Genomic DNA, 24,113 nt, shown 5'->3' with positions numbered 1-24,113 from the left:
TTGTGGAAATAAATAAAGTATTTTCGAAATATCACTTTCGAATGAAAACAAAACTGTTCCCAATTTGGTTTCAACTTGAATGTTTTGTGAACTCGAGGCATGAGTTGAGGTGGGAACCTCTTGAACCTTTAAATATGTTAAAAACTGTTTGGTTAAAGGTTTATCCTTATAAAATCCCAATAAAAATAATAATTCCACTTCTAAACTACAAACTGGAAATGAATCATTTCCGATATACAACAATAAAACTGATAGAAATTCGTTAAAGAAGCGATTCAGAAAACTTTATTGACTTGTATTATCGCATTCAGAAAATAAATCGAGAACGAAGTCCAATGATAAAATTGTATTCATCTTACGTAAAATTGTATTCATCATCTTAAATTTCACCTTAAATAGCAGATATTGGCCACTAGTAGGCCTACGTCGTGTGTTATATCTCGAGAGGGTCGGGATGCAATGCAGGTTTTATTCGTTATTATTATTTATACCTTGTCATGAAATTTTCTGTTTTCAATTTATTTAACTAATTGAGAATATAATTGTTTTCAGATGGTGAACAAGTATATAAGAAAGAGCAACAGAGGTTCTTGGACTGAAGAAACGATGCAGATGGCGATGGATGAAGGTTTTTGGTATTATGTGGAGAACCATATGTGGAACAGCCCACAGAGGACTGGGTACAGTGTCAGTGTATTGTGGTTGAGTAGGTTTTTAGGTGTCAATTGTAAAATGTAGGGATATCCTATGTATTCCATCTCGCCTTTAGGGTGAGGGCAAGATGGAATTTTTGACGTTTTTACTTAATGATTCCAAACAGATTTTATACTTTATATTAATTATTTTTAATTACACAATTTTTTAACCATGGAAGATCTCTATCGAGAGCGATNAATTGAACGAAAATGAAAATTTGCTTGATAATTCAACTACGCTTGTTGGAGAACAATAAAAACACTACACTCATCAAGCCACCAATAAAACTCAACTGCCTAACCTATAACCAAAGTCTCCTTTTAATTAGTTTTTAAAAAAAAGCGCTTGACAATCTTGCCCCGCATGCCGAAGTTGCCCCGGTCTCCCCTATTATTTTAAATAATTGTTGTTAGGCTTAACATCGATGAAAATTTAACGCGAAGTAGGTTAATAGCAATATACTAATGTACTAATTACATGGAATATAATAATATAATACACTAATAATGGATTATTTCATACTTTTCGGTTATCCGACTTTTCAATTATCCGATCAACCCCAGTCCCCAATTGGGTCGGATAATCGAGGCTCTACTGTATATATATATACTTTCCGTCGTCCAGCGCCATGCTACGGAAAGTTTAGGCGAGTAAGTTGAGTTTACTATCGTCTTGACAATATGTAAAGTAGGTACCGTAAGTCTAATACAGCACTAATTTTATATATTTCTTGTGAAAGAAACACTTCTTATTCAACGGCCATAAAAATTATTTATATTAATGATTTCTCCAAAGGTCAACGAATTTTTCGCAGAAAAATAACATCAGAAATTGCGGCCGCCGTTTGGTGCGCTGTTCCGCGACGAACACAAGCTTAAGCAATGGCGACGCCGAACGGTGCACACTCGGCAAGTAATCCTACAATTTTTTGTTTATAACATAGTTTATACGGATTATTCCCAAAGAAATTATACGTATTTTGGAAATGTTAAGTCGAATTAGTCTAGGATCGATTAATTTTATGGAAGAAAACCTTTCAAACAGCCGTAGTCCGTAAACTTCACACGTGTCGGGCTGCGATTGGCTCGTGTATTTAAGGATTCCTACAACGCGAAATTCTTATAACGAGGAACGTATCTACCGCGTTATAGGGGGGTCTACTGTACAGTAATTATAATATGCCAAGGTTCACCTTTTTCCAGTAGTGATTTAATACTGTAGAATCCATTGTATTAATGACAATACTTTAATTAGGTGTCTGTCATTCACAAAATTCAATTTCAGAATTGTAAATTAAGGTGGAAAGTGAAACGCCATCTGCCGGCGAGACGACGAGAGCGGGACGAGATGCCACTTCACGAGAGAAGACGACGGTTGAAGAAGAAAGCGCGAAAAGACGGAAGTCGAAAAAAAGTCCTACATTTGTTTTTTATAATAATCACAATATTTTTATGTAATTTGTATTCTTTAAAACGTTTCTGTTATCCAAAGCTTTTTTATCTCAATTAAAGTTTTTCAGGGACAAAAAAACGTCTCACATTAATAAGAACTGGACGCTATTCTATCAATTTTTTTCAAATCATAACAAACACGCACTTACGATCTCTTTCTTCGTCGTCCTTCTTTAAGCAACTTGTTTTCGATTCTTCGGGATAAATTTCAATTGTTGGTCCAACGTGAACGTGTGTACAGTTCTTCAGCATCGTCGGTGTTTGATTATAGTTCTCAATTGAAATTAATATCCAATCAATATTTTATTGTTTATCCAATTATTTAGTAAGTTTAGCTTAAATGTATATAAATGACAATGAAAATTGTGCACGTATATCTCTATGTAATACGAATAACTTTTGTGTTTAAAATACTTTCGGTAAACAATAATGCAACTAATTGATTTTCACGGACCGCAAAGAAAAACAAATATCCAGAAATAAATAAAATTTTAAAGAACACCTCCCACTATAATAAAGTATAAATTTATTTCATAAAATAAAAGACAGAAGAGTATTTACCGTTTAGAAGTTTTTGCAACATATGTACATTTTTCCTCACTCCGTCTGTTGTCTGTAATTGAATATTATATTTATTACACTCTTTAAATTATTCTAGAGTACAGTTTATAAAAGAATAAATTAAGAACATAAAGTGTATTTTATATTATCCACAGTTTACATTAAATTAAAATGAATTTTGCCGACTTACTTTTGCAATTTGTTTGTAACGTTGAGGCTTCCAGTTTTTAAACCGTATGTATATGATCGTTGGAATATGAAAACGTGGTAAGAGCCAAAAATTATTATATAATAAAAAATTTATAGGAGCAACAAAAAGCAGTTAATACTGCATATAATAGCGTAAAATTACAAGTTATAATTATGTAATTACATTCCTAGATTTACCTTTGATGAAAACTCAGCAACAGGACAAAAATATTTGGTCTTTTCTCAGGAATATAGACTGTGCCACTATATACGAGCTTATACAAGTAACAGTACAGCCAATTCGATGTTTACAGAATTTTGCAAACAAGTACCCTTCGAGGGCCTGCACAATTATCATCAAATTTATTCAATTGTAATGGCCCTTGTTAGCTTTTTGGTGTTTCAAAGACGGTATATCCTGCAAAAAAATCTAGACTCCAGTTTATTTTCAGATTGTTTTAAGGTAAATCTTTGATTCCTGTAGCTACTCCCAAGGATATACTATTACATGTAGATCTTTATAATAGATTGATTATCTTTGTACAGTAATACGTAACTGATATATAATTTGTTAATTTTAAATGTTACATCACAGTTATGTATTAACGTTTCATTCAACTGCTCATTACGGTCATCATCAGTAAATTCAGTGACATCACTTTACGATATTGAAAGTAACTTCGATTACAGAATGCCTTGTGTTTTAAATAATAACAGCTACTCGATAACCGGTAACACTACTCGAAAAATATGGTTACTACCAAGGTTTACCTGTATTAATCGCCGCCTTTCTGTCAAACTATCAGTTGTGTATCTCGTTCTAACTTATTATCAGCAGGCAAACACTACACTCAGACATTAAAGGAAATAGTTTTACGCAATTCGAAAAGGAAACTACTGTATTTTTATCTGGAAATGTTTCACCGTTTACTGCTGCCATCTTTTGACGGAGTTTTTGAAAGTAAATTGGTAATTGTAAATATGTTACTTTGAAAAAACAAATTATATATATNAAACTTTAAATATTTTTTACTCCCGTATCTTCTTATCCATGATTTCATGAAGACATTCAATAAGTCTCGCCACCATCCGTCTATCATACAACAACCGGCAGCTTAATTATACTCACCCTGTACATTCTGGCCTATGATTTATATTATTTAAAAATCTTTGTTTATCTTCTGAATTAATTTCGTATTAGAATAATTTCAGTTGAAAATAAAATAATTGATAACAACAACAATTATTATTTAACATTTTTATTTTTGGACAACATTTCTACATTTATTATTGTTATATTAATTAATAATCTATCTTTTTAACACCGAACTACTCTTAATTTAGTATATTAACAATTACGAATATTATAGATGTAATATCTGGAAAGTATTCTTAATATTGGGTTATTATGATTGTGTAAGAAATTGCTATTCCAATAATAGTTAATACCAAAGCACGATTGACAACAAATATATTCCATCCCGTGAATTGAGGGATTTCTTCAACGCATCTCATAGAAAATTTGTATGCAGAATCTTGCACGAAAGCATTACAAGAAAGAGATTTTCTATAGACTACTGTGCTGATTTTTCTGGCTGCATCCGAAACACGAGAAGCAGCGAAACACACATTCGTAAATATAAAGAACGAAAATGCATTTAACGCAAAAATCCCAATGTTGTAATTTGTGTCTAGAATAGATAACGAGGCAAAAAACCAACAAACAGTCAGAACAATACTTCCTCCTGCGACAGTCGTCCACAATAACAGTAACTTCGAATAAAATTCTTCAAAAATTTCCACGATTGACTTGATTTTTATAAATTCCTTGGGGAGACGAGAAATTTCTCTACAGAAGTCCTCAAGTGTGTAATTCTCTATTTTACGCGACAATTCGACAAATTCCATTTCTAATTCTTTGCAGATTGAAACGAATAGTACGTAACAGAAGTGTTGCGGTGTTGTTAGAAACACCAGATTTACCGTTAATATAATGATTACAAGTAAAATTGAAATATTTTCCGCCATTGTAATTCCGAAAAGGGTTCTTACATTATATGAATCAATTAATATTTCCTTATTGTTTGGCAAAACAACCAAGAAAAAAAAGCACACGTAAACTATAGCATGGATCCAGATTAGAGCCATTAATATTATGACGCTTTTGTTACTTAATTGTTTCGAATTTCTTAAAGTAAACAATTCTTTCAAATTGCAAATAAAAGTCTTCTTATAAATTATAAATATATTGAAAGCAATTAGTGTTATAATTAAAAACAATACGTAAAGTGATGAATTTATTATTTTTGTTACTGAATGTCTATTCTTAAAATAATAAACCGTTACATAAAAATTCCAAGCAATATACATTTTTTGTATAATTAAAACAACGATACTGTGAAGTGATAATCTGTTGTTTTGTATATTTAAACCTAACACTTTCATGTTCATGTACAAAATTTTCCACGAAGTCGATTGATTTATTGTGTGGTTTTCTGTTCTTGGTTCTACAACAAATGCTTTCATAATATCCATCTTGAAACAAAAATAATATCAATTTATTATAAATGTGTTAGCAAATCGAAATAATTAATTATTTCTTACCTTGAATAATACACTACTGGAGAAAGTCTCAAACGAAAAGTAAGATATAAATGAATATCGTAAAGGAAATATTATCAGTGTTCTTGCCAAAACAGAGCCTTGTGTGTAATATGTAATAAACTGCACAACAATCGACGTAACAGCACGTACACGTTATTTTGTACGCATAAAAATATAATGCTACACTTGTATTGTACCTTCTAGACGTCATTAGCGAACCTTGTTCTGTTTAGTAAACAGTATTCACTGTATATCAATCAATAAATTCAACACGAGAGAGAAGCTAAACGTGACAAAATTTACAAGTCATGACAATCATTCTTGTCATACGCTGTTTTCTAAGATATGTAATATAATTAACTACATAAAGTTATCATTATAAAAAGAAAATTGGTTTCTTTCATACAAAAATTCAATGGCATTGAATATACTTTCAATACACTCGCGTCGTAAATTAAAAATATCGACAATGAAAAAATATCACATAATGCAGTATGTTATCAATTGAAAACAATTATATACAAAACACAAGAAACTTTTTATTGTCTTCTAAAGCGTATCAAACTACTTCTACCCTCAGAGCAGTGATGCAGAATATTTAATCCATACCGATACCGAATATAATGTACTCATTTAATTAGGCATAATGAAGATTTTGATCACGTGCCAGATAAAGATAATGGTGTGTAATCACACAGTTGGCCACACACTTGGTATATAATTTACAGTTAAAGCTCGAGCAACTAGAACGGATCAGCATAGTGAATCTGAAGATTAACTAGGTAATGTACACATTAACGGCTTTCGAGCTTTAGCGGTAACATAAATAAATACGAAAAATAATAAAACTCATAGAAAGTATTCCGGCGATTTTAGATTCTAGTGAAACCAATGTCTTTACTTACATTTAATAAATTCAGCGTGTCACGAGTCAAATTCAAATCGTGATGTATTTCCTTGAATCTGATCAATGTACTCCAGGCAAATAATTTTACTGCAATTAAAAACGGTCTATCAAGTTGAAAGATAAAAATAATCTTTGTTCAAGTAATAAAATGTGTCATTCTCAGTTTCATCGTATACCTCCATTTTCTTATGGAAATAGAAAAATAATTATTTGAATTCATACAGCTTCAAAAGCTTGTGGAAATAAATAAAGTATTTTCGAAATATCACTTTCGAATGAAAACAAAACTGTTCCCAATTTGGTTTCAACTTGAATGTTTTGTGAACTCGAGGCATGAGTTGAGGTGGGAACCTCTTGAACCTTTAAATATGTTAAAAACTGTTTGGTTAAAGGTTTATCCTTATAAAATCCCAATAAAAATAATAATTCCACTTCTAAACTACAAACTGGAAATGAATCATTTCCGATATACAACAATAAAACTGATAGAAATTCGTTAAAGAAGCGATTCAGAAAACTTTATTGACTTGTATTATCGCATTCAGAAAATAAATCGAGAACGAAGTCCAATGATAAAATTGTATTCATCTTACGTAAAATTGTATTCATCATCTTAAATTTCACCTTAAATAGCAGATATTGGCCACTAGTAGGCCTACGTCGTGTGTTATATCTCGAGAGGGTCGGGATGCAATGCAGGTTTTATTCGTTATTATTATTTATACCTTGTCATGAAATTTTCTGTTTTCAATTTATTTAACTAATTGAGAATATAATTGTTTTCAGATGGTGAACAAGTATATAAGAAAGAGCAACAGAGGTTCTTGGACTGAAGAAACGATGCAGATGGCGATGGATGAAGGTTTTTGGTATTATGTGGAGAACCATATGTGGAACAGCCCACAGAGGACTGGGTACAGTGTCAGTGTATTGTGGTTGAGTAGGTTTTTAGGTGTCAATTGTAAAATGTAGGGATATCCTATGTATTCCATCTCGCCTTTAGGGTGAGGGCAAGATGGAATTTTTGACGTTTTTACTTAATGATTCCAAACAGATTTTATACTTTATATTAATTATTTTTAATTACACAATTTTTTAACCATGGAAGATCTCTATCGAGAGCGATTAAAATAAAAACTTTATATTATGTCGTTTTATGTTTTTTTTTTACATCATAAAGTTAAACCTTTCATCCTGCCCTTTCTTCCCCTAAGTAAAAGTAGCAAAAGTGATGGATAAAATTTAACATTAAAAGTGCTCAGCAAGTAAACACAGAAAATAAAATAAAACACCTTAACTTGTTAATCAGGCTGAAAAACTAACGTTTTCAGCCTGATTAACAGGCCATCATCAGGTCCAAAAAACGAAAATGGAACAAGTACGTTTCATGTATAGAATACCAATATTTAAATCAAAATATAGAACAAAAAATTTTTTTTAATATACAAGAGAAACGGAAGAATATATACAATTAACACAAAATAAAATAAAAAATAAAAAGTATAATAAATCTTGCAATAAACTAATTCTAGCCTGAGTGAACTTTTTAATCATGTACTTCCACGCTGACGACAGGCTCTCAGCATCTCTCGCATTTAAACATCCCTCACGTAGCCTACTTCTATATATTTCAATCTTCTTCGCCGAACCCTGGACTTGCGACAAAATTGTAGCATTGTAGCAAATGTCGCAAGTCCAAGGTAAGAAAAAATGCAAACTTCCAAGATAATTTAAAAACACGAGTATTCCTCGTATAACACGGTTTCGCCATAAGACAATTTTGGAAATTCTCCGTATAAAATTTCACAATTTTCAGGTGTAAACTGCTGTATTAGACATTTTGTTTTTTCCCCAGCATTACGAACATAGGAGTAAAGAAAATTGAAAAAATAGCCACTGTAAGTCGTTTCTGGTCTTTACGATAAGTTTGGGCAAAGGGGCCTTATAACGAGAAATAGAACAATAAAGATTAAATAAAATTTCTCGATGAGGCCGAGATATTTTCTAAAAGTGTAATCTTTAATCAATAAATTTATAAATGACGTATCCTAGTTAGGATGCTTGCAAAGACATTCGACATCAAGTAACATTTGCTTAGTAAACAGAGAAGCAATAAACGAAAGCAAGCACAGAACACTTGTACACACGTGTAGAAAAGCTGTGAAATTCCACGCGGTTAGTTAATTAATTGATCAATAGATTACAGCTTATTCTAGTGTGAAATGCATACAAAAGAATACGTAATGCCTGTATACTAAACGTAGATTAAAATATATCCGAATTTCTATTGTTATCAGCTGTAAAGCAATAATGTCTTATGAATTATGCAGGACTTCTAACAAAGAAAATTAAATTTGAATATCAAACTTATAACAATGTTATCGATAATTTCCTTCATTTCTTGAAGCCCGCTCATTAAATTTACTGAAATGAAATGATGTATAATTTTGTAACAAAAGAATCGATTAAGGAAACAAAAGAAACAAAGGAAATGCATCCTGTACAAGGCTAATCTAATGGCACTGCCCCACCAGAAGAATCACCAACCCCTAGGGGTCTTAGCATGGGGTGCAAAGGTACCCGTATGTAATAACGGCTATAGTTTTAAGTCTAAGTACCTACCAGTTCAACGCAGCGTTGCCAGATTTGGCTACTTTGCGCCAAATTGGGCTACTTATTTTTCAGTTTGGCATTTAAAAAAGCATTTGGCGCACTGGCTACTTTTTGGGCTACAAAAATTTGACTTGGCTACATTTTGGGCTGGTTACACAAATTATTTCATCCTTTGTTTTGCGCACAGAACGGTAATACTTGTTGTGCTGTCTACTCGTTTTGTTTTTAAACAAAGTATAATTTATATAAGTTTTATAATTTATTTATTATTGGTATTAAAATGGGAAAATGGACAAAGTATTCTCGGTCCTTTCGGAAAGAATGGCTTCAAGATAAAAATCTTAAAGGTAAGCACCTTTAAGATTTTTTTCTTGAAGCCATTCTTTCCGAAAGGACCGAGAATACTTTGGGGAAATTTTCCTCATTAAGTTGCATTTTTAAATATTTTGGCAAATGGCGTAATTTTAAATTTACTTAATTAAATTTAAACTTTTTAAAAAGATAGCTCCAGTAAGTATTCAGTCATGCTTGACAGGAGACTTTTTAGTTTACAATAATTTATTTTTTAAAGAAAATTTACTATAAATTCCAGATAAATGATATCCTAGAAAGAAAGAAATAAGAAAAGAAAATGCATCTATAAACAAAAATGACTAATGGTAAATGCTATGCTATACGGAATGGTACCAAACATGGTTACTAGGGCGTAATTTTTATAAATTTTAATTGTTTTTGATAAAATTAGTAACAAATAACGTTACGCTAATTGCAACTGTTTGCCAATGTCAGCTTCTTGTAAATGTCTTATATAGTGTTACATGTAACATACAAAATTCATATATTACAAGAATGCTATTATTCCTCAACAACAATCAAATGAGCAAAATGAACATGAAGTACTAAAATTTGAAATTATCACGTTGAAAAATCACTGGTAAGATCATCATCATCAGAATCTTTTTCACTAGAATGTTTTTGTATGGTTGAAGCAGATGATTTCGAAGTTTAAATTTTATCGCTGTAAGAACTCGATTCTGTAGTTTAGTTTTCATTAAATTTAATTGCAAAAAAATACGTTCAACTGCTGCATTTGAATGAGGAAGCAATAAAAACATCTATTTACTGTCAAAGTAAAGTAAAAAAATACAGAAATATAGAATAAAAATGAATATTTTGAAAGGAAAGATATTAGGATTTCATGAATGGTACTAGGAAAATGATGTTGGGTATCTTGGTACTGGGACAAGTAAAAAGGTACTAGATTAGTACAAAAGTACTAGGTAAAACAACACCTTGTACAGAAGTTGGCTACTTTTGGGCTACTTTTTAAAATTATTTGGCTACAAGAGCAAAAAACATCTGGCAACGCTGGTTCAACGTGAGTGTTGAAAGTGTTAAGACAGCAAAAATCACACAACACACATTAAAGATTTCGACTGTTAATTTGACAATTAAGGACCTTCAGGAAACGGTGGCCGGGACAATTCTCGTCACCTGCAAGACTCCAAGAACGGTGGAGGTAAGATAAATGATCGTTTGGTCGACTTTAGGACCCGATACATTTTTCTTATTCTTGGTGCCATATCAGATTTCTGACGTCGGCGACACCCGGCACAGTTTAGTAAGTAGTTAATAACACGCCAAGGAAGATTAGTACCCTTACCAGTAAAGTTTTGAAGGTTTTTGAAGGAATTTCTGCCGCTGTAAAGTACTAAAAACACTTCTGGAGTAAAGTTAAAGAAAGAATATTTTTATTTTTACTGATATTTTCAGACAAAATAATAATTAATAAAACTAAAAACAATCCAAGTGGAACGATTCTTGTCTGATTTTGTTAGACGATCTGATGTAAGAAACGTCTTGTTTTGTTTGATGGTTCCTTTTTATATTTATATTTCCTTTTTAAATAAATAAATAATTAATTTAAAGATTGTATAAAGAACTTCGAACTAAAATAAATGAAAATTTTATCCTTTTTGTCTTTATTTTTTAAATCAAAAATATTAAAATTAGAATTCTTCTTACACAGTTTCTTTCGAATGTATTTGAACTTCAGTGTATAATGTCTCTGTATCATGGAAAAAAAATTCGCCATTTTTTCTTTTCGAGCCGAGAAAATTGAATTAGTCAGTTTTAGAAGGCCCCCTCGGCTATAGATAAGACTTATTTTGTATAGAAAGCCATATGAGGCCTTTATATAGAGAAAGACTTTTCTAGTTAAGCTATAATTATATGGTTGTCTATTTAGATCGCTTTTCTAGAATGTATAGGGCCTACAAACCTTTAAATGGTCTTAAAAGTTAAAAGACCCCTTTCTATACAAAGAGGCCTCCTAATACTATCTATAAGTATATATACACGTGGTATCGAAAAAGATCTCTGTCTAGTCAGTCATATGTGGTTCTTCAGGCCTTATGTCATTAGATCTTGACGATAGGTAAAAAATAAAAGGGCATTAAATCTAGAAAGTCTCATTGCAGATCTAAGGCTTGTTATAAATCAACCGTTGCTAGAATAGCTTATAAGTAGACTTGATCGAAACATGAGGCCTCGAAAGACTTGCTTGTATTATTGGAAGGTTTTATATATTATAGAAACACGTGAGAATATTTACATCTAAAAATATCACCAGATAGAAGGCCTTAGAATTAGATTGTATTACCGACAATATAAACAAATGGTCTAGTGTTATTTTGAGGCCTCGTAAATACACTTTATAGAAACTCAGGACTTGGAATGATTTGCTTGAAACATTTCAGAGCTGTTGAAAGGTCGTGTAAACCTATCAGTAGCATCGAGGCCTTTTTACTTATAGGACAGTCCAAAGAGTTACCTGCAATAATCTAATTTCCCCTTTTATAACGCAGCCGAAACTTTATAAGTATATTTTATAACAATATAAGGCCTAGAAGGATTTGTTTGAGGCATTGTTAAACCTCTAGAACGTATTACCATCCAATAAATTATATCTACCAGTAGAAGGCCCCATAAATAAATTAATAAATGCTAACTGTTTGTCTCAGTGTCAAAAAGTGTTTACTGAGAGAAAAACATCTAAAAATGTCTCTTACAAATAAGCCACGTGTTATTAGACTAATTTATATGACCTACGAAGGTTTTGGTATACTGCTAAAAGGCCTATTTATATGAAAAAATAGCTTTACAATTAACTTCTTTATCTTTTTATAGCTACTCTCGGTACATGTATAAGGCCTCACAGGGCTTTATAAGGGCCTATTTGAGACGTTGACAAGTCACTAGAACATGCTAAAACAAAAAAAAAACCGCAAAAAATTTAATTATTAGGTTTTATAGAAACAATGCATTTAGGATCGTCTGTTATTAGTAAGCCTAGGCTAATTTATAAGGCCCAGGAGATCGTTATACTGCTAAAACCTTATTTACATATGTAAAAAAGAAGCTTAACAATTAGAATCTTTAGCCTCTTTCATCGCCGCTTTCGGTACAATTATAGGGTCTCTCAGACACGCGTAGAACCTAGAAGGGCCTTACGGAAACGTCAGTAAGACGTCGGGACGCGTGCAGAGCTCTGAAACAGAGCCGTAAAGAGGCACAATTTATCGATATCGTGCCAAAAAGCAATTTCAAATCCTTAACTGTGACGTGATTAATTGTGTTTTAATCTATATATATATATATATATATATATATAAATGGACGTATGTGTCCCTATATTTCACTTTTCCGCAAAAACTACACATCGCACATGAATGCTGTTTGTATGTGGTAGTAGCCCCAAGTCTCCATTCGTGCACTATGGGGGTTGCGTTTCGATAGCTATAAGGGTGCGGGAGATATGGGGCTGAAAGTGGTTGAAAGTGGTTTTCTATTTCGAATGTTATGTTCGAATTTGTCCGAATTTAATTCGAACAATATTCGAATTTGAATTCGAACATAAAATTCGAATATTGGTTCGATTATAAAACGATTGTAAACGTTCGAGAAACGTTGAAAATAGTTCGTTTGACTGGACGTGAATAGGAGACGTTCATAAATAGAATCGGGACCAGGTCTCTAATTAGTCTGGAAACGGGGGACCTAATTCTTGCATTCTGTGAAAACGGATAAGATTGGCTATAATGTAATTATCTTAATCTTCACTATCGTTACTTTTTGCCCACAAATAAAAATCCAGCGAAGCGGGTCCTTGCAGCTAGTATGATTAATAAAAACAAGACCCTATTATTTAATAAATAACGTTGTCAGATATATACATTAGGATAATCTGTCAAGTTGAAAAACAACTTTAATCAAAGTAGCCTTTATCCAATAAGCCACTTTTTTTCTAAGAAGTGATCAATCTTAAACAATTCACGAACTCGTGATATAGGCCTATGCAACCCCATTTACGTGACGTTGCTAAGGGAATTATTCTCTTGTGTGCTCGGGTGTTTAGTGGCCGCTTTTTTGAGATTTTTATTGAATTTTGTCACTTGGACGAAGATTCTTGATGTCCTTTCGGAGTAAAGTGGACATGCTTTTGATTTTCGATTTATAAAATGTCCCGAGGATCTTTTTTTAGAAGGTGTTTATTGAGTGATCTCATTTGTGTAGGATGTCTCAGGTCGTTTTGGGATAAAGAGCCTTTCCTTTTTTGATTTATATAGAAATCTTGAGAATCCTTTCGAGTGTACTCTTATTAAATTTTGTGACTTATAAGAAGATTCTCCAGTTATTTTCGGTGTAAACTGGAATTTTAAGTGCATTTTTCGAAGTTTTTTTTGATCATCTGTAATTTGTATAGGGTTCTTGAGATCTTTGAACGTCTAATTTTCATAAATTATATGTTCTCGACAATTTAAAACCACTATTTTTTAATGATTTAAGAGGTTCTTTTGGGATTATTTTTACTTTAGAATGTAACTTTATTCTACTGTGCAACTTGTAAGATTTTTATTTTTTAAACTATGTTTCAAGTAGCATATTTAATGAAATAATGGTTTCAATGAAACCATTTATTAACGAAAAACCTTTAAATTATTTCCGAATGTAAAAAATAATTGTAAAAACCTTGTACATATCGATAGTTTCATTTAATTCTGATTTTTTTATGTCACAATTCACTAGAATAATGACGTTGATACTAGTATGATGTTAATGTTAAATATCTTCTTATTGGACAAAAAATGATGTTTGTTTAATAGATTCAATTCAAACTATTTATTATAAACATTTCTGTAATAACTTTATTCAGAATTCTCTTTTATTGCGTGATATGCGACAACTGAATTTACATAAATTCGGAAAAATTTGAACAAAAGCGTCCTTAAGGAGAGAAAAGAAATTCAATATTAAATAAACCAGAAAACAACGGTTGCTCATTTTTTATTATTAAATATAACAAAACGTTTTTCTAGATTACAGAAGCGTGTTTAAACATCGGCAATACTTTAAATCATGAAAGCAACTACGATAACTGTTCGTTTTCCTTACTATATACCCATTGACAATAATTAAATATACCAAAAAATTACATATACTCTACATTAAAATTCATGTTTTTAATTAACGTGCATTTATCAATGATAACATCTACGTGCACCCACAGAATGTGGATGCTGTGCTGTTTTGACATCGTCTTGTAAATAACGAAGTTATCGAGATTATTGTAGGAATAACTAATAATGCGTGAAATGTTGTTTGCAGTACAATTATGAAAACGATTTTAACGAAAGTGGTGTATATAAATATATTATAATAGTCGATGATTAACAATACTAATCCAGTAGATATTGCCCCTTGAATTAACGGATAACCTACGTGGCGTAAACTATCCTTTAACTTTTCTTCAGTCGTTGCTTGTGATGAAGTAATGAAACAATAGCATATGTGAGTGGGATAATTAACACAGAACCCGATGCAGAGGATTAAGCACATCAGAGACACGATATCCAGATTGATTGCCCATAAAGACATGAATCCGATTGTCTGCGCGATGATGGACCCGACACAGATAGCGACGATAACAGCGCAATGCAAATTGGGAATTAAAGAAACGAAGATGCCGAAGATTAACAAGGAAGTGATCCAGAACAATTGAAACGTTATCTGTCTGATAACCATACCTTGCTCGACCAGATGTGATATTATTGTATGGATAACAACAGAAAATGGCGCTTGTTCGGCAATTTTCGATAAATCGTTTACTATTTTGAATTCGGTTACTCTATCCGAAACATCTTTCGCTAAGAATAAAAAGCGACTGGCCACAATATCAGTATAATTGTGATTATAAATGATGTCATTATTAAATTGCTTGGCACCTGTGAATTTCAAGAAGACGTTTCTAAGAGCATCCATAAAGTCTTGCTTCTGAGACAGATCGTATCCCTTTAAAGAATACTTCGAAAAGGGATGAGTTTGGAATTTATTATAATACTTTAACCAAGAAAATTCGAACTCGTATCCGGCTATATTTTCAATAGTGTGGAATTTTTTCAAGAAATCATTAACTGACTCTTGAACTCGTGGATTAGAATAATCTAAAGTTTCGTTAATTACGACGTGCACCGTAAAAGGGTATTTGGTAAAATATTTATAGTAAACATGAAATCCTTGTGTAATTTCAGAGGTTTCTGAATTGAATTTGTAAACATTAAACCCTTCCTGTAAGGACATAACACCCCATATACCGATTGACAATAATATAAAATACAATAAAATAATAAGTACCCGTAATACAGAATGAAAAATAAAAGCTGAAAATGTATCTCTGAAGAACTTCATAAAACAGTCTTCATTTTGTTCATTGTGATAGTCACTTTGTCCAATAGTTTCTGTAAAATTAAAATATGTTGTTAAGTTGAAATAAGTCGATCTGGATGAAATTTTATAATAATATTGAACCATAAACGTTAAAGCGTTAAATATGATAATCATTACAAACATTCGTATATTCACGTCTTTAAAGTCATGTTTTGCGAGTATATATGTTACCGCTAAAGCTCGAAATCCGTTAATGTGTACATTACCTAGCTAATCTGCAGATTAACTAGGGTGATCCGTTAAAGCTGCTAAAATTATTCCATTTCTCAAATTACCTAGGTAATCTGCGAATTACCTACTAGGCACTCGGTAAAGTTAAAATAAGATCTTTGCTGGAACAACAGCAACGTTTCTGTACGCTTAAATTAACATAATGTTATTTATTTAATTTTCAATATCTAAAGAATCAAGTTAATACAATCAACAAATTAGTTGATTGAATCAATCATCAATCAATTAAAAAAACTTTAATACAAAAATCAAACGGTTTAAAATATTATTACAATTAGGGAAATGAATTTGCAAAACATATGATAAAATTGTACTTACTTATTAGTGCAATCTAAAGATTGGTGACACTTTGAATTACGTAGCAATTGGTTTTTGCGACAAGCACGCCTATTTGTGGTACATTTAGATTTGCAGTCACATTTTCTGAAACCCTGCCCAGTACCAAGGGATTGTTTTATTGCTGTTTGACGTAAAGATATTTCTACAGCAGGGACATCCATCTTCTTTCGTTAAAAATCTCTCTTTGCAAACACTGAATTCAGATTTTGCATACAATTGTTTTAAAATACCTGTTTTAGTATCAAGTTTATAAAAGCCATCCTCTGTTTTACTAAGAACCACAGCTAAAATTGAACGTGCATCAGTTTTTGCTCTGTCTTCTTCGGGTACTTTAATTCTCACAGCGAAACCTTCATCGACGTTTGGGTGCTTTGCATTAGAAACTGCTAACATTTTCTTTGCTTGCTTTTCTAAACATTTCTTGGCTTCATCACGCTGTATTTTCTGATCCATATTCTTTTTACAGATGATGCACAATACATTCTTACCATACCCTTCCTCTTTAGGATCTACTTCACCACAAACTGCGTGAACAAACATATTACACGATTTACACTTGTGAGCACTTGATGCTGCTTTTGAGCAAACAATACAGACTATGTCTTGTATAGTGCTCTTTACAGGCTCCGTACGAAACTGTGATGGCGATTCTGCTGAAGTTGAGAGTAACTCAGTGATGACTTCTTCAACTTGCAGAGGCGATTCCTTGGAGGTGCAGGGTAACTGAATATTCTTCGTGACTGCATCATCAATCAACGGTATAGAAGGCAGTTTAAGATTACTATCGGTAAATTCTTGTATTTCTATAGGTGATTCTGTAGAAGCGGGGGATAACGGAATGTCCTCTTGAGTAAGATTTGACTGTGATCTCATAATCACAGTCTCTTGTGAATCTTCTAATTTTTCAAGGTCTTCTTCAGTTTTTATCGAATGTCAAACAATTCTCCGGCATGGACAAACTTTTTCAAACCTTTCTCGCGCATCTGACAACGGCTCAATGAGTTTTTCACAGCCTCGTACAGTCAACACATCACACCTTTGAATTATTTGATAATCTCGAGATGATTCTTTCTTCTTGGAAACTTTTATTTGCTTTACATCTTCAATTATGGAATCATACTTTGGTTTGTTATTAAAACACTACGTATTATATTTTAAATCTTCGCTAAAGAGGTTTGCGAAGAATCTTTTCTTGATTTTACTCACCAATTCGGTGCTTGCTTGCATTCTAGGATTTAAATTTATCTACGTAAAAAGAAGGAGTGGGGAAAGGAAGTGAAAGAAACAAACTTTTGAACTTTAACGATACGGAAGCCGTTAATGTGCAGATTACCTAGATACTCTGCAAATTACCTAGGTAATTTGAGAAATTGAACAATTTTCGCAGCTTTAACGGATCACCCTAGTTAATCTGCAGATTAGCTAGGTAATGTACACATTAACGGATTTCGAGCTTTAGCGGTAACATATACACCTATATGCTCTATGTACTATATAACTATTTAAAACATAATTATAGTATTGAAATGAAGTTAATGAATTCAAAATATTGTAAATGAATTTAGAATAATAAGTTAAGTTTTACGCACAAGTTATGTAAAACATTAAGCAGAAGTCTTGTATCCTGTATCCATTCTATACTATAACAAAAGCCTATTTGGCAGTTGACTATCACAGGAACTCACAACCCACCAGTAGCTGAAAAATATTACTGGCAACGTACTCAAAGTATGGATTTCATGTCAATGCAAATGGTAATGATAACACCGACTCTAACTAGTTAATTCTATTCTAATTGCAAATAAGATTATAAAGCTAATATTAATTGCAAAAAACTAAATAATTATAATTTAATACTAAATTTTATATAGTTTGACTAGATATTTTAGTAGGTATTTGTCTATGTAGTGTGAGATTTTCCTGCTTAATCTGGATCTTTTCACAGTGTTGATTACAAGCATATTGTAGATTACTTGTTACCACACGTTCAAATGTTCCTTTTGTAATTCGCCACGTAAGAAGCATTCAATTAGTATATAAATAAGGGAAATGTTTAACACTATACCAGGCATGGTCAATACACGGCCCGCGTACTTTAACCAACATACTTAAGCCTAAATTCTTAAGTAATTTATTTGAATACTAATATTTTTATCCTTATTATTACCTTGGCACATTCAGTTATTATAACCATTACTGACATATTTCTCTGTTTTTTGTCAACTCCAGTACGTAGAATATGCGCCTGGGTCATAAGTCAAAGTGAAACACTTAATACATAATATTTAAATTCACTATTGTTGTAGATTGGAAATTTCTTATTAAATAAAGTCAGTTAACCAGAGTCTCTATAATGTTTTAAGTAAAATGCCCTGTCCATAAAGAGAAGAGTGTATAGCACTACACTTTAAACTATTATTAGAAAATCTATGCACAAAATTACTAATACAAGTTAATAAATTTAAAACTTTTACCAAAAGCTAGTTTAAATGTAAAAGGATGAAGTCCCTTCTCTTCTCTGTATCCGCTTAATGCCAAACATCCGCCGAAAAAAAACAACTGATAGAAATAACTGAAGAAGATGCACGTTGCAGCATACAAAGAGAATATTCTAATAGCCGGGAATGGTGACGTCATGGCAATGCAATAGGAGATGAAATTCGTTAGAGACGTTATGGTGATGGACACTGCTGCGTTGCGATACGTCTGTTCCATTCGCTTTTCTACGCTGTCATTACAATCTGTTGCCTTCCAGCAAGCCAATACGACAAACGAGTCGTCCACTTCCGTTCCTTCAATACAGCAAGAAAAGAAAAATTACTAAAGCAAAATGTATCGGTATTTGAAAGTATTTTATGGCTTATCTTACCAAGAATAATGAAAGGAAGACTGACATTCCACAGAAGATTTTCTACTCCACAGGCGGATAATAAACCAAACGTCGTGGCTACAGCCAAACCGGCGGATACAACATTAGCTACGCCTAACCAGGGTTTGGACTTTACCCAATTGTTAGTCATGTTCGTCGACACGCAGAAAATGGCCACTACGACCACAGCCACGCTTACCAAGGACACTAACTTCTGTGAAATGCGTTCTACTTGAAAATCAGTAGAGGAGAACGGATCGGGAAATGTTTTAATATGCTCGAAGCTATAATCCCTCAACTTGTTGTAAACTGCCTTTGTCCACTCTTCATTCCATTTTTTCTTATTTGCATTCCATTCATCAAGTATATAGAATAAACGAACGGCTTTAGCTTCAATTATGTATCCGTTGTCGTCTATTGTAACCCCTCCTAAATTCACAGAAAGGATTTTGTACGCGTATGTTACAGAATCCATATTGACAGGATACTTCATCCTTAATATTTCATAAATAGCATTTTCGGAGTCGGTTAGCATTTCAATAAGGGTATTTTCTGAACATTTACCATCTACAATTTGACACACGTCCGAATAAACAATAATCTTTCCATCTACAAAAGCTGTGGTATTTTTTACAACCTGATCTACAATTTGTATTTCGTCTAAAAATTCTTTGCGTAAAATGTTGCCTTCTCTGTCATTTACTATGTGAATCATTGGAAAATGTGGGCGATTAGTAAGTCTTAAAATATCGTAAGTACCCGAATTGGTATGAAATGTCTTATCCATAAACTGTTTGGCATCATAATATTTACCCCTGTCCGCAGTTAACAGAGAATCGTTATCGTTATTAGTTTGAATTCTGATTAGCCCGATTGATAATAAACAAGAGATAATGACAGGAACAATGACAAAATAAAGGGGATATCGACTAACTATTACACCAAGTCGACCAATTATATTAGATACTGTGCTTGTCAGACACGAACATTTCCTTTTCTTAGAAGTGTCGATTCTTCTTACCTAAAAATTTTTAATTGAAATTACTGCAGCATGGGCACGCGAAATGCTTGATATAGTCGAAAGATTTTTACCTGTTCATTCATTGCTATCTTGAATTAAGAATCCTGAATTGTTCTAAAAAATATTCAGCATAAAATGCTTCACGACGATTAATTCTATCAGATTGAATGAAGAATCACCTTTCACATTTAAAAATATTTTCCTCAGATATTAAAAATTCTGAGTAGAAAACCAGCCCATTATAAACTGTAATTGCGCTGTGTGACGTCATATTGTTTCTCTGTTCTACGTCTCATTGGTTGACTGCGTGTGACGTTGTCCAATTGAAGCTAATGTTTGTTAAGTAGTTTCAGTTATTTTTTCTGTCAAAAGCGTTTTCACCGAGTGTTGCACATTTATATTAAAAATAAAATCTACAAGTAAAAGTTTTTTTAATTGTTTTTTTCGTAGAGCATCAAACTATACAAATCGATAATCAGAAGAAAAAAAAAACAATCTAATTAAATCAAATTTTGATATTTACTCAAAAATATCAGAATATTTCTGCAGAAAATGCAAAGAGCATTAGCATTATTAATTAACTTTCCCAAAAACATTTACAACTTGCTTTGGTCTTTTCTATTAATGGTGTTTTATTTTTAAATTTTTAATATTCCCAAGTATTATAAAATGGCAAAAGTCACATTTTCAAGGTTAAAATGAATTTTATAATAAACTTTAAACGCTAATAACAAATAATTTTATGAATTTTTACCCTCCTCGAGGTGACTTCCTACTAACCGATCTTCCTTCAACCTGTACCTACCAAAACTTGTGTTTGTCTTGGAACACAAAATATAATAAATGGTGATTTTTTTTGGACAGTTTTGTCTTCAATTTTATTAAGAACCATTACTTATTTTTCAGTTGAAGATCAGATGATAAAACTCAAAGAACAGTTTCAGCTATTTTATAGTTCAGATAATTACTGATAATATGTAGAACTTTATCTTGAATTGTGCATGATCTTCTGTCAGGTTTTTGTTAATTTGTCTATTAAACTACATCCACAGAAACAAGAAATTGCTGTTTAAAAACATAATTATTCTTATGTTATTAAATGTAACATTCTCACGATCGACAATAGACAAATCGCTGCGAAAAACTATAATCATTAAACAATAAATTGTTAAATGGAATCAAGTAGTATTTGCTAAGTAAACAGATGAACAATAAACGAAAGCAAGCGCAGTACACTTAAGTTACGCCAACGAGAAAGTGTAAATTCAAAGTGTAAACTGTAAAGTGTAAATTCATGCTTCATCGGGGAGTCTATTAATATCTATCGGTCACCAAATTAATGACTTATGACACGGAAATAATATTCAAGTTTAAACAACTGAAACTTATATAATTTTATTTAAACTACTTAATTATCCTACAGAACTATATACAGGTAATAAATAAATAAAAATGCGAATGCTTGTAATAGTAAAGATAAAATAATAATAAAAAAACGCAATATTTTACTTACCTATGTCAGTGTTAAAAGCTAAATTTCTATTGTTTTCTTAAAGACGTATGTTAATTGATAAATGAGAAAAACATCGATCGTTATTACTGATAAGTAATTTAATAACTATTTTACTTTTCCGGCTGTTATATATAACAGAGAGAAAGTATGGCGATCGGTCAAAAATGATCCCTAAAAATTTTTATATTTTTGGAATCGGGACACCTTGAAACGTCGAGAAGTGCAAAAAAATTCGGGGATTATTTCTTATGTATGCATGTTAATATGTGTGGAAGACAGACTATTGTTCGCCCTGTTTACAGGTTAATAACTTACATTTTTAGTCGAAAATTTCTAAAACTTTGCAAGTATGCATATGTGAGCCCGCGGATTTTTACGGGGGTCTTAAAAATCTAAATTTTATGTCAACTGTAAATATCTTCGGAAAAAAACCCGAAGTATTTGAAACTAGATGAGAGTTCACTGATTGTAATAACAATTAGCTGGGAAAGTTTACACTTGGGTATGAAAAATGCACTGTCATCGTCAATAATAGTCAATCACGTGGCAGCTTTCTCACCACAAGGATATAAAAGGGGGATTACAACGGAAGCTCAGGAGCATCCGCACAGGGAAGTCATTCCTGGTACTTGTGCTCATCGGTCTCCATGCCAAGGACTGTGATCCCGGCGCAGAAGACACCTAAGACACCACACTCCTCCATACAGACGACTTTCTCCAACTCTCTCTTCCACCGAGAGGTATTTAGGGGATTTAGATTTTGTTAAAGCCCTCTCTCTCGAACTAGAAATTAGGTCAGCGACATAGTTGCGAAATTCGTCGCCATATTCTGTAAATATTTTAGCATAACCGCATTTAACCTTAGTATTAATTTTGTCTCCTTGTCTATCTCTTCTTCAAGGACGCCTGCCGACTTACTCACCTCCCTTGCCACTCAATAAAAAGCCATCCTACGATCTCGAGATCGGGTTTTACAAACCTGTAGCAGACTAAGTGGTCATTTGGGAATTAACCCGTGGCCCACTGCTGATCTCACACATATTTATTAGGGAATTGGTGCTGTTAAATTTCTGGTATTAAAGGTCGAAAGACTTGGAAGATAACGGGAAGACTTGGAAGATTTTCGTTCGGGTCGAACTAAAAGATGATTTCTTTTCTTTTTATGATTTACAATTTTTAATAAAACCCATCGATATCGTCAAAATTAATCCGTTTGTCATTTTATATTATTTAAAAATATAAAAGTTTAAATAATAAAATATCATAACAAATGGCGCCAGCAAATATTGCAAAAAAAAAAAAAAATAACCAACCGGTTCCTAGATTTTTATATTTAAATATTCAAAAAGAACCAAGCGGAAACGCCTATTTTCTGTTATTGAAAACTTACACGAGGAAAATTTAGTCATTCCATTGTTTTTAAATTGTCTTCTAGTAGAAAAAAGACTTAATTTTTATTAATTAAGTAATTAAACATCACGCAAACTTGTTTTGAAATGGAAAATGTCTGTTTGCGTTTAAGTCTTATTATTTGTAAGAATTGTAAAAAATTTCTCTGTTTAAACAGAACATTTTTCAAATATATTTATTTCGAAGAAAATATTTACTTTATAAATTAAAATAATGCTATGTTAATACAGCATTATTTTAATTTATAAAGAAAATATTTAACTTATTATATTAAACTTTTTAAAATTTTTAAATTATAATATTAACTTTTTTTTAGTTCAAGAATAGAACTGTCATTTCTTTGTTATTATTGAGAGTTTTAAGTAATTTAAGTGTAATTTTTAATATTCTTTAGGAACAGTCGATTTGTAATTAATACGTATTTCCATTATTTTTTACAAAACGTTTTTAATTATTATAAAATGCCTCAGGTTCGAAGTTTTCCGTTTGGACAAGTTTCAAGGTTTGCATCTGCTCACAGAAGAAAGTTAGGACAATTAGGAAATTGCTTTTTATAGTTTAAATCGAATAATTATTTATTTATCGTTTTTGAATTAAATCCTCCTTATAAATGATATTTATTAGATTTACTTACAATAGAATGTAATTACAAAAACCGTATATTAATTTATATGAACCTGAGTACGTTACATGGGGTTTAAAAAAACAAAAATTACTGATACAGTAGAACCTCGAAAACTCGGCCTAATGTGGACCGAAGGGTGGCCGAGTTTGTGAAAATGCCGGGTTATCGGGAATGGGGTTAAAAAAAATAAGTACGAGTGTTTCCTCAGAAAATACTGTACTGTACTTGTATGTATTGTTTACTTGAGAATATAACAGAGAATAAACTGCCCAAATACCCTTAAACAAAGGAAAAGTAC

General features: G+C 32.0%; 1 protein-coding gene across 1 annotated transcript in view; it reads right to left on the bottom strand.

Moving 5' to 3' along the window:
- The window catches only part of LOC111612875 (patched domain-containing protein 3-like), a 43,467-nt gene extending 23,117 nt beyond the window's left edge, over positions 1–20,350 (bottom strand). The window contains exons 1-5 of the mRNA XM_023354156.1: positions 20,339–20,350; positions 19,247–20,267; positions 18,852–19,169; positions 15,715–15,818; positions 14,803–15,648 (exon numbers count right to left, since the gene is read on the bottom strand). Coding sequence (XP_023209924.1) covers positions 14,803–15,648; positions 15,715–15,818; positions 18,852–19,169; positions 19,247–20,267; positions 20,339–20,350 — 2,301 coding nt within the window. The remainder of the gene's footprint in view (positions 1–14,802; positions 15,649–15,714; positions 15,819–18,851; positions 19,170–19,246; positions 20,268–20,338) is intronic.
- Positions 20,351–24,113: the final 3,763 nt, after the last annotated feature.

The sequence above is a fragment of the Centruroides sculpturatus genome, unplaced genomic scaffold, assembly GCF_000671375.1.
Source record: "Centruroides sculpturatus isolate CEXI.00-Female unplaced genomic scaffold, Cexi_2.0 scaffold1720, whole genome shotgun sequence".
Lineage (NCBI taxonomy): Eukaryota > Metazoa > Arthropoda > Arachnida > Scorpiones > Buthidae > Centruroides > Centruroides sculpturatus.
The sequence above is the reverse complement of the archived record's forward strand: the minus strand, read 5'-3'. Positions and strand labels throughout refer to the sequence as shown.